General features: G+C 27.8%; 2 protein-coding genes across 4 annotated transcripts in view; one reads left to right on the top strand and one right to left on the bottom strand.

Annotated features, from left to right (window-relative positions):
* The first annotated feature begins 1,168 nt into the window (after positions 1-1,168).
* Positions 1,169-9,980, top strand: LOC100165304 (kelch domain-containing protein 4). Of its 3 annotated transcripts, none has more exons than XM_008187884.2 (9): positions 1,169-1,453; positions 1,574-1,691; positions 2,215-2,385; positions 5,164-5,399; positions 6,534-6,700; positions 7,103-7,252; positions 9,208-9,435; positions 9,498-9,674; positions 9,759-9,980. In XM_008187884.2, the coding sequence occupies exons 2-9, from the start codon at positions 1,584-1,586 to the stop codon at positions 9,920-9,922; spliced, it is 1,401 nt and encodes a 466-aa protein (XP_008186106.1). In that variant the 5' UTR covers positions 1,169-1,453; positions 1,574-1,583; the 3' UTR covers positions 9,923-9,980. The 3 variants fall into 3 exon arrangements, with proteins under 3 accessions (XP_008186106.1, XP_001951710.1, XP_016662434.1); XM_001951675.5 differs by having other exon boundaries at positions 1,208-1,358; positions 9,759-9,978; XM_016806945.2 differs by lacking the exon at positions 1,169-1,453 and adding an exon at positions 1,459-1,482 and having other exon boundaries at positions 9,759-9,978.
* Positions 9,981-10,281: 301 nt separating this feature from the next.
* LOC100161181 (myotubularin-related protein 10-B) overlaps positions 10,282-12,534 on the bottom strand; it is a 22,433-nt gene continuing 20,180 nt past the window's right edge. The window contains exons 10-12 of the mRNA XM_003246527.4: positions 11,404-11,574; positions 11,131-11,346; positions 10,282-11,050 (exon numbers count right to left, since the gene is read on the bottom strand). Coding sequence (XP_003246575.1) covers positions 10,829-11,050; positions 11,131-11,346; positions 11,404-11,574 — 609 coding nt within the window. The 3' untranslated portion in view covers positions 10,282-10,828. The remainder of the gene's footprint in view (positions 11,051-11,130; positions 11,347-11,403; positions 11,575-12,534) is intronic.

The following is a 12,534-nucleotide window of genomic DNA, read 5'->3' as shown; positions in this document are numbered from 1 at the left end:
AAATGTTAAATCTAAAAGTAATTAAATTTATTATTTAAATAATAATTTGACTATTGTTAAAAAAAAATTGAGAAATACTTAACAGAGAACAGTACTGTTTGATATTAAAAAAAAAAAAAATATTTATACACAATACCATTATAAATTACATATATGATTTCTCAATCTAGTCATGAATGCATTAATTTATCATTTATTCTGAATTAATGGAATAATTTTCATTTAACAAGTTTTATTCTTTTGTCCTGGTTTAATTTAGAACAATGATACATGTTTCATTTCAAAATTTAATGTTTTTACGACCAGTGTCATTTAAACAAAATAGAATAATAAAAATCAGTATTTAGATTTTAGATTTTATTCAATAACATACATACATAAGTTAATAAGTTTAATGTATGGTGTATCTATTCTTATTGCCCGCTAAGAAATTTAGGAAACTAATGGCGGCTATCAGTATACCTTATCAGTATGGCCACACTATCTCTATCAAGCATTGAGGTATATAAACTATACCTATATAGTTAGTATAGTTTATATCACGAACTACTACATAGGACTGGACACTGTATAAAATAAGGTGGCTGCAAAGTTGTACGGTGGTCGTACGTTCGCTATGTAGCTGCTCTCTGGTGGCATTTTTTTATACTGTGCTGTTGTTAATTATTTTATGTGATAAGTCGTGACTAGTCACTAGTGATAACTGAAAAACGATCAAAAATTCAAATCAACGACAAACTTTTTATATTCACTATTATTTCTAAATAAATGAATGCGTATTACTAGTTACTATGTTGCTACCAATTTGGAAAGTTTTTTTTTTTGCGTGATTTCTAACTTGCTTTTGATTAGACATACTTGAGTATTGTCTCATTCTTATGGTAATTTAATAAGTAATTATAAATTACATATTTAATTACATATTCATAAATTTTTCATATTTCATAAGTCTATATGTATATAAATATTATGTTTATAAAAGTAAAATTCGAAATGTAGTAAATCTAGTACGTCACTAGATAGCATCACAGTCGCAAACGTACATACCCGTACAACTTTGTGACCGGTGTCCCACCCTCCCCCAGCCCAGAGTGTCCAGTCCTATGTAGTAGTTCGTGGTTTATATACCTCGATGCTATCAAGTCACTATAGAATAGACAGACCCCTACATGGAGTATATCATTATGATAACGATTTGCTTATCTAGATTTTCTTAATCTTTGAAGTTTGAACTTAAAAGGATAATTATTGTGTAAACAAAACAACGTGGTTACAAAATATATTAAATATTTGTTATTTTCAATTTTGTAATTATTGTTTATTTGTTTGATGCAATTTAAACGTAGAATTGTTATTAAGTATGTATAATTAACAAATTTAAAAGTTTAGTTCTATATAGTATAGATGAATAGTAATTTTATTATAGTCACCAATTAATAATTATATAAAAATAGTGAGTTATTGCTTATTAAAATTTAAAAGGTTATATTTTGGAATTTATACATGTTTATACAATTTTACTTATATATGTTTATATCTAATATTTTTAAGACTACGATTTTTTTGAATATAGATAAGTCATCATGGGCAAAAATAAAAAAAAAGGAGCATCCCGCATTGAAAAGGCAACTGCTAAAAAAGAAAAAAAGATAGCTCAAAGGATCAAAAAGGATATTGGAAAAATTGGAGAGGTAGGTATATTTGCTAAATTACTATTATATTTAAATTAGAGGTATTAATACAAGAAAATCAGTTTAATGACTTATTTTAGTTTCTAAAATATGAAAAAGGCAACTACCTAGTTATTATGATCAACTCTTCCATTTTAATCTACCATTGAGTTTTGGTTGATAAAACAATAAATATAAATTAACTTAATTCTTAGTAAAATAACTTATAAATATGTTCAGGGCCAGTCTGTCCCAGGGTGTTATAACCAAGTATAGCATCCCGGGCCTTAATTACCACAGTCGGACCATTTCGTTAATTTAACTTCTAATTTAATGTAAATCTTTCCTAATTTTACTTAAGTTTAAAAAAAATATACGGGCCTCTAACTAATTTTGCACCCTGGACCAAAAATAACCAGTCCATCCATAGATATGTTTACACATGACAAAAAGAATTTATTATTTTTATTATTCTGTCATGGGTCTAACGTATGTAGTATGTTTAATTTTAAACTAAATTTTATTTGTTTAAATTGTTTTTTAGCCTGAGGTATCAACTATAGTGGCTCATATTGAGGCTAAGAACAAAGCAAAAAATAAAGTGACTGAAACAAAAATTGATAATCCATCAAGGAGATCAAATTTTACATTTGTTCCACATCCAGATAAAGATGAAATTATTCTATTTGGCGGAGAATTCCATAATGGTAAAAATGTAAGTAGAAAATAGGATTTTCTAATTAAAGTTCTACTTTAAATTACCTATTTTTTCTGTAATAAGTAATAACTAATTATTAAATTATTATGTAAATTGTTCTATTTAAGATTATTTTATTTAGAATTGACTATATTACTAGTAATCAGTGCCGTAGCCAGAAAAAAATGTTGGGGGGGCACTTAATTTTTTTTCTCTAGCCTTTGAAATGCTAGAATATCTAATTATGACCCCTTTGTTCATAAAGTGTATCTACTATTCGTTTTATGACCATATTATATTTATGTTAACAAGTATGGTACCTACATTGGCTACATTTTAATATAACAATGTATTAATATTATTGTAAACCATAGGTTAATGTATTCATCAATATTATTATCATTATATAAAAATGTGTTGTAAACAAAACATTCCATTTTTGGTTCGAATATTACTAACAAAAATACAAGACTATATTAGGATTGCTGAAAGCTGGTAGTTTTTTCGTGCAATTAGATCAATTAGTGGAAAAAAAAATATACTTTTCCAATTTTAATTTCGAAAAAAACATAACAATTCCTCCGCTTTTTGTGTGTTTTGTTTGAAGCGATTATTTTTTTTTAGTAATTCAAAAGTAAAAGTGAATTTTGAAAAAAAAAAGAAAATTACTCTGGTACTATAATACTAATTAAACAATAGGTACTACAGATCATAAATCCATTTCCTACATAATCTAGAAAAGAGATTATTAAGGAATTCAAATATAAGTTTCCAAAATTAAAATAGCCAAAAGGGCTTTTGGTACTGGGTGAATTTATCTTCTATTTTTTGGGAGTTTTGTGGCACATGTAAGTTGAACATTGTTTTATCATAAAATATAGTGACGTGACTGCGCGTATGTACTTTACTGGGGTTCAAGAATTTTAGTCGTCGTTTATCTTAAATTACATAAAGTGTTCGGGGAACTCGCACACACTAATGATCAGTCACTACACACATAGATATACCTAGTACTAACGATGGATGTACAATATTTCCTAAATCCGACCCCTTCAAAATGGTTCACTTCGACAGCCTCAACTTTTAGTTTTTATCAAACATATAATATACCTAATATAAAACAAGCTAAGAAAAATTTCGGGGGGGGGGGGGCACGTGCCCCCAGTGCCACCCCCTGGCTATGGCACTGCTAGTAATTAATACATAATATGTATTATATAAAGTTATAATAATAAAACCAATAGCTACATATTGTCATATACCACATCATTGAGTAGGAATAAACTAGAATGGATGTGTTAAATTTGAATGCGATGATAAATCATTTCTCATAAAAACTTTTTTAGGATATTTTATATATTTTTATATAAGTATCAGTAATGTTTTAATATAGTTAGATACTTAGATATATGTTGAACTATTTTAGCTAGAATAGTTGCATGGGAAATCTTTGTGCCTATGTGTTTTAATAAATAGAAATACAGAAATATGAAGAACCTTTTATTACATTATCAAGCTTTAGTTAATTAAATTTAAATTTGCATTAATTTTTAAGTACAAAATAATATGCAAATTGTTCTAATCTTGAGAAATGTTGTCAAATTTTGAAGTTTAAACACTTAAAAAAGTGTTGCATATATTATATTCTAGATCAAGGCTGTCACTTCAACATTTGCTAGGGTAGGGCATAAAAATGACCGGCCCTATAATTATAAAACTTTACATATCAAAAAAAAGCTACTTGCAAGGTAACCCAATTCGCATTTGATACATTTTTCAACATTATATTATAAGACACGGAGTCACAGTTCTATTTTTGCTAACATAATATTAAGTAGGTACTTATTAAAACGTAATTAATCTTAATCTGAAATTTTTAAATAATAAAAAAGATTGGTTGTAAACTCGGCCCGATAATTATTTTGACCAATAAAATATAATAAGCACGATATAATTTAATCTACAAATAATAAGTAACGTATCTATATTCTATATTTTATCGGAACAATTTGTTGTTAAGGAATGTTATATATCTGTGTGTATATCTATGAGTGAATACATCAAACACATGGCTTTTTACATTATTAATTATTACACTTCAGTTTTACTTATATTTTTTAATACTGAAATATATTACTTAAATTTTTACACAATTTTAGTGAATTTTACATTTATATAACAAACTTCATACTATGAATAAAAATATGAAAATGAAAATAATTTTTGGAGGATAATGATAATCGCCTCTTCATGGTGTCCTCTGGGTAATGCTAAATGGTTCTCAAAAATATTATATATACATTTTTATTCGGGCCGAGTTTATACGCCAATCATTTTTACCTGAAAAAACACTGGCTGATTTTAGACCTGGCACCCGCCCATTTAGCTACTTTAAAATCTAGGGTTGAGCTAATGCATACTCCTGCCCCCCCCCCCCCCCCAAATGACGACCATGTTCTAGATATTTTTGAAGTGTTACATTTAAAACTTATGATGGTCCTTATCAACATTCTTAGGAAAACACTAAAAACTTATTTTGATTACTTAAATTGATCTTCAATTAATCTTATATTCTTATGCTTATAAAAATATTGTGAAAACAAATTTAAATTACTAATAGCAAACATTTTACTACTTCAAAATATTATGACAGAAACATAAAAAATACATTATTGTAATACTTATACATTTATCGATCTGCTCAAAATAATTTATTGTATTATGCTATTAAAACTGCAATTTAACCTAGAGTTACATATTTTAACACTTGATTACATTCATCACATTTTTTTGCAGACTATAATGTACAATGATTTAATATTTTATAATATAAGTCATAATACATGGACGTTAGTGGATGCTCCTGGTGCACCACCTTCCAGATCATCTCACTCTGCAGTAAGTGTTGCTGTAGATAATGGACAGTTGTGGATTTTTGGCGGAGAATTCGCCAGCCCTTCAGAGTATCAATTTTATCATTATAATGATTTATGGGTTTTTGGACTAAAGAATCGAAATTGGACAAAAGTTATGTAAGTCATTACTATTAGTAAGATAATTAGGTTCAATTATAGTCTTAGTAAAATCGGTGGCGCGTCATTTTCAAGAAAATTTTTATTAGGTTCAAATAAATTCAGGAAAATATTTGTCAGCAATGCTTTTGTGATGGGAACTAATATTAACTGGAAATCACTTCTTAGTAAAATTAAATTTCTGAAAAGTATACACAAGAATTCAAAATCAGGAAACTAATTACATTGGGAAATATTACACAGAAAAATGTTATCCAAGAAAATAATCAACGGGAGTTTACATGTTATGAAATATTTACACGTAAAAGTAATTAACAGGAATAATGTTTTCCTACGTAGAATATTTTCCCGGTTTTGAAATTCCCTAGTATTGTTTTCCAGGATAAATATTTTTCTGATTTTAAAATTTCTATAAATTATTTTCCCATTTTTATTTTCTTAGGTTTTAAATTCTTATGAACTAATTTCAAAAATTTTATTTTCCTGATTTATAATTTCCCAGTAAAGTTTTTCCCTTGTAATATTTTTCTACAAATTAATGTTACTTTTAATTATTTCCATTCATACATTTTCCTACGAATTAAGGTATTATGAATTAATTAAATTTACTATTGTTCCCTCGTATTTTATCTTCCCGTTTTTGTCATTTATCTATATAATATTCCTGAATTTCAGAGCCCTTCATAAAATCTAGTTTATTGCATTGCTTGTAATCTAAATTTTTCATACTTCAAAGAAAAATTGAAATAAATAAATCTGGTGTATCAGATTTTGTTTAAAAATAATATTCATTTAAAATACATTAATTTTTAATTTTGTATGCATATGTTAAATATGTTACATAGATTCCACACCCTCCTCGTGATTCAAATTAATTTTATAAAAGTTATATTAAAATTAAAAATATATTAAATATTTCATTGATCTGAAACAACCGATGTTGGAAAAATCCTATTTGGTCGCATTCAATTTCATATCTCTACAGCATCTATTAGATACCTAATGTGGCAGACAATATGATTATATTAATTGTGATTGCATCATCGTACTCACTTGGTTGAAAAAATGTAAATAAAAATGTCCAGATATGTGCTAAACTTATTTCTTCAGCTATTTTAATAATTCAATATTTAGGGCTGAAGGAGGACCTTGCGGTCGTAGTGGTCACAGAATGGTACTTAGCAAACGTCATTTGGTATTATTTGGTGGATTTCAGGATAATACTCATAATTATCAATATTTTAATGATTTATATGCATTCAGTTTGGCTGACTATAAATGGAAAACTATCAAAACTTCTGGTATGATAAATATTTATGTATTTTTCTACTTAAGAAGAGAGCCACACCCGCATGTGTTGTCTCCGTCTTACAAACGTGTAACATACCAAATTTATGCTCAGAGACTCATGTTTTATGCCGTCAGCTTAAAAATTAGTGAATCGACCTATTATAAAACTTGATAGTAAGAACATTATCTGTGTTTTGTTGGAAGTATTTTTACGATAATTCAGTTTTTAAGTGAGTTATGAACATTTTTAATTTACATTTATTATACACGTATTCTCTCTAATTTTTAGCTAATGGTATAAAATTTGAATATCTTTGCGAACATTCGGTATGTTACGCATTTGCAAGACGGAGACAATACACGTAGGTGTGGTGTCCTCTTAAAAAAGCTTAAATGTAATAAATCCTTTATAGGACAAGCACCTTCACCAAGATCTGGTTGTCAAATGTTTGCTATGGATGATGGTAGAATTATTGTATATGGCGGTTATTATAAAGAAAAAGTTAAAAAAGATTATGATAAAGGAATAATTTTAATTGATATGTATATGTTAACCCCTGAAAGTAAGTTTATATATTTTAACTAAAAAAAAACCACCAGTACACAATGTGTATGGTGTATATTCATTAGTTATTATGTATTAATTAGATGTTATTGGTATGTTACTATTTATTATGAGTTGTATACTCATTCTCTGGCATTCCAACTAGCATCTTAGTACGGAAATAGCTGAGACCACAATTTAAGATAATATACTTAAATATATAATTTGTATATCCGAATAGTATATCTTAAATCGTAAGTGAGACTAAAGTGTATCAATGGACCCTGTAGAAAATCCATCAAAGAAAATTAAAATAAAAAAAAAAAAATTAGGGATAAACTAAGCTACCGGTACATTGAAATTAAAATATAATAACCAATTAGTTAAGCATTGGCGCAAATAGTGGAGGGGAGTGCTTTAGCACCTCCTGGTTCCTGTTATAAAACATCAAAAATAATGTGTGAAAAGAGTGGTTTCTTTTTAATGAAAGATTTGTTTCATTTGTTGTTTTAATTTAAAAAAAAAAATTAAAAAAGAGGCTTTTCATAACTTAAACAAGTTATTTTAAATTGCAGTTATAATTCTTATAAGTTCTGCAATATTAAGTGACCGCAGATTTTCAAGTATGCAACGAATGAAAAATTGGTTGAGTATAAGTATGTTAAAGAAATTGTCCCACTTTATGCAAAACACACCTAGTCCAAAAACATGAATCAGCTTTTGAAATTTTTTCAAACTTTAAATGTATACCATATGTAACCAAATTTTTTTCTTTCTTTTTTTAATTGAGTTTCCCTTAAGGGAATTAGCTGTTAATGAGTAGTTGTAAATAATATGACACTGTGAAATTTATAGCTCTTATTATTGTTAAAATACAAATTTCTAAGTCGATTTTTGGACTTAGTGTACTTTGCATGAACGGGGACGAAATGGTTTACTGACTTGTCCATTTTAATTAATACTGAGAGGCATGTTACAAATAACATAAAAACAGAATCAGTGTTAGATAAGTACAGTACAGAAACAAGGAAAATAATTTTAATATTATACCTTATATTCCTATTAACATATTTTTAATATATTAGTTAATAAATGATAATGTTGAAATTGTGTTAGATTAATTTTGTTATTAATGGGTCGGTCAAATGGCTTTTAGCTCCTCCCCTGAAATGTAGGTCTACTTGTCTCTATTTAATTGATACTATTGAATATTTTCACTCCTTGGTTTTATCTTTTCTGAACACTCAAGAAGATGTCAGGCACTATTTGATTTCTCCCTTTGAGCCACACGTAACAGAAAATGTACATTCTTTAGAATTACCTTGTTTGGACGTTTGGTAACAGCATTAGTATTAAGAGTGAATTGACCTATTATCAAACTTAAGGTTAATACAATTATCTTTGAGCTTACCTTGGATATTTTATCAAGTTTAAATTCTTATGAGTAGGTATGTAAATTGCTAAAATTAAAAAAATGTTTATTTCTTTAAAATTTAAATATTGTAATTCAGTTAAAAATACTACCAAGAAAACCCAAAGAGGAAAAAACCACTGGGTAGACCAAGCCTACGCTGGGAAGATGGAATTAAAAAAGATTTCCCAAGTGATGGTGGAGCGGAATATGATCACATGGACTGGAAGGAAGTAGCGGAGAATAGAGAAGAATGGGAAAGGATTTGTTCTATGGCAAGATGGTCTCAAAGGCCTTAATAATAAAAAAAAAAATACAGTTAAAAATAAAGATAATGTAAAATTTAAATTTGATAATAGGTGTATTCACTCTTATACTAAGCTAACTAAACAAGATTGGTTCTGTTGAATTCACAATTTCTATGTTGTGCATGAGTCAAGAGAGAGAAAACAAATAGCACGCTGACATCCACTTATGCTACAATTGTTGTATTATTATAATACATAGTAATAATATAATATAAATTGTCTACTTTTTCCTATTAATTTAACTTTATTTTATAGAAGGTGATACAGATTGTTCAAACTACCGTTGGTCAAAAGTGAAACAAGCTGGTTCTTTACCAACTGCTCGTTGTAGTTTATCTGGTTCACCAATCCCTGGACATAATAAGGCATATGTATTTGGAGGTGTTTATGATGAAGAACAGGGAGAAGACGATTTGACTAGTACATTTTATAATGAATTGTATATGTTAGATATGGAACAAAATACACCCACTTGGAGATTTAGTATATAACAATTGAAATAAAATAATATAACATAATTACTTTTATTGATAGTTACTTTTTAGTTTCAGTTAAAGAATTAGCTTCTGAAGAAGCTCAAAATTTGGTAAATTCAGAGACACCAGCACCGACTCCACGGTCACATAGTGGATTAGCATTTAAACATAATACTTTGTTTGTCTATGGTGGAATCGTCGAAAAAGGCTCAAAATCACTGACACTCAGTGACTTTTATTCATTAGGTAAAAACAGTAAAATATAATTATAGAATTGTATTAAATTTAAAATATCTGAATACTTAATTTGCATTTTAATATGAATTTCAGACATTAAAAAGTTAAAAAAATGGAATGTAATTTGCAATGATGATATTTTAAAAACTGTGACTTCAGACTGTAGCTCTGATGACAGTATGTCGACTGGTGACTCGAGTTCAGAATCTTCAGAATCTGATGGATCATCATCAGATGGACAAATGGATACTGATTGATTTAAAATGTTACCATTGTGGAAATAACTTTAAATAATATAAATTGTTTGAAATCATATGAAAGCTATATTTTACTTATTATATGATATATTAAGAATATTTAGACCTCTTTCTTTTAGATTATAAATTAAGCAATTAATACTCTGGGTTTTACAAACTTTTTCTTTATTTTTGTATAACACTTGGGTATTGTTTTTGTTTTTTGCATTCATAATTGTCTTTTCTAATGTCTTGATTTGTCATTGACTTCAAATATTATAATACTTGTGCATTGAGCCAAGCGAAAAAAACCCATTCTGTTATTTTAATAATATGAAATAGAAATTTGACAAGAAATCAATGATTCTATATAACAGATTTGAATATCATGTTTCCTGTTTAGTTTTTATTATAATATATCACATTTTGATTTTAATACACATTTTGTACCAATATTTTTTTAAATAAATTAATACATAAACAATGTTTAAAAATAAACTTAACAATAATACAATGTATCTTACAATAATAAAATATTTTAAATTTAAACTGTGAAAAATAGTTTTAAAAATAAAATTATCATGTTAATAACAGTACTTAGGTAACAACACACATCAATAGATTCATTTTCAGCTAAAATAGATACATTGGAATAAAATACAATTTTAACATTCAATAATACTATTTTTTTTTCTTTTGTAAATAATAATTGCAAGTGTTATTTTAGAATTTGTGTCAATTGAAATAGTTACTATAATATGTTAGTTTCAAAATGTATTGTACAGTTATAATTTTATTTTAAACGGTTATCAGTGGTATTAAAATTAGCCTTAAAGATACATGCAAATAATCTGCCAAAAAACAAGCACATTGATGAACTACATTAAATATCAGAATAACTAATATTAAAAATAGTTATTATGTTATTTATAGATGTTCGGGTATTTCAACCAACGATGTTTCCATTTGTAAATCACTAGTGTTTAAGGATAAAGAGCTGATTGTTAATGTTGAAGGAGGAACTGAATTACTAGATCTCCAATGTGTAAATGGGAAAAAAGATCCAATGTTAGATGGTGTACAGACTTCTCGAGTATCCTTAGAATCATTATCATTCATATTGATTAGTGTTCTAACTGCAAAATCTTCCTAAGATGAATAAATTAAAAATTTTCAATTTGTTATTAAAATAATTTTAAAAGATAACATGAAAAAAATTTGACACTTACTAATGGTTTACCTCCATTTGATATTTCTAGAGTAGGCAAAAACCTATAGTAACATTGTGTCCAAATACTAAGACATGAAATTTCTGTTGATACTTTTAGTAGATCATCTTGAACTTTAGAGGCATTGAAAAGAGGATTATGAAATTGAATTAAATCTTGATCCATGAACTGTTCTTCCCAATCCCATATTGACCGTAACATTAGTGGACTAACATCCTGAAAATAATTATTTCATAAGTTAAAAATATTTTTAGTTAGATAAAATATTCAAACCTTAGTAGCACAATAACGATCCCGTTCACAATCAAATAAAAATGTATCGAATATGGAAACATGTGATGCATCCCAAAGGGTGGTTAAGTAGGTCTCGGTGAATTCAAATTTTGCGGGAAACTGTTGAAGTAGTTGCCATACACAATCCAAAAATAACAACAACAATGGTGACTGCAAAATATAATCAAGCAAGTCTAAAAATTATTAAATTATACATGGCCACAATGCTGGCTCACGAGTTTTGTACTTGTGTCCATTTATTGACCTACAATTAACAAATAACGAGCAAAATTTGAAAATACAACATTCAAACCATTTTAATATACTATGACTAATGAGTAATGACTATCGTCTACTGTTTGGGTTAAAATTGTAATTATTTAAATCTAACCAGTGGTGGGGAGTTTGGTATTCAAACCCCCCTTGGTATTTTTTTACGAATGTATAGATGTATATAAATTAAAAAAATATTTTGGATTATGTATACAAACAGATTTAATTTTTTATAATAGTTAGAATCTTGCCAAAATTAGTCAGAATAACAAAAATTTGAAAATTAATTTTTAGTAATAAATTCATAAAATATAAAATATTTTAGTGGTTCGGCGCGGCTCAGCGTCTGAAATCAATCACGCAACGTGATTGAAAGTAAGCAACGGCCGCGGCCACTAATTCTCGGATGAGTGACCACCCGGGTTCGTACTTCATAACCGACAGTACCAATCATCCCAATATTACTGTACAGGCTAATGATCTCAGTCGTCGAAGCCTAAAAACCCTGAGAGAAGTAAGGGTATGATATAGAGTGAACGAGAAATGTTTGGTAACATTTATATAGTTCCTTATATGGGCTCCTTCACTACTTTATGTTCTTTCTCACTCAGTTATATGGTTAATGATCACCTAGCATTGATGGCAGGGCGGAGTGGAATGCGCTGTCCATTAGTTTATAGTTCTATAAATAAACCTAATTAAAAAAATATTTAAATATTTTAGATTTAAGCCATTGAATGCGTTGATTTTACAATTGAGTTTTTTCTTATGTTTCTTATTTACACCATAGGCGCAAATCACCTAAAAATATCAGGGGGGCTTAAGCACCAAAATTTTTTTGGAGGAAACAGAACCCAT

The sequence above is a fragment of the Acyrthosiphon pisum genome, chromosome A1 (genome assembly GCF_005508785.2).
Source record: "Acyrthosiphon pisum isolate AL4f chromosome A1, pea_aphid_22Mar2018_4r6ur, whole genome shotgun sequence".
NCBI lineage: Eukaryota > Metazoa > Arthropoda > Insecta > Hemiptera > Aphididae > Acyrthosiphon > Acyrthosiphon pisum.
This window is presented reverse-complemented; position numbering and strand designations above follow the sequence as displayed.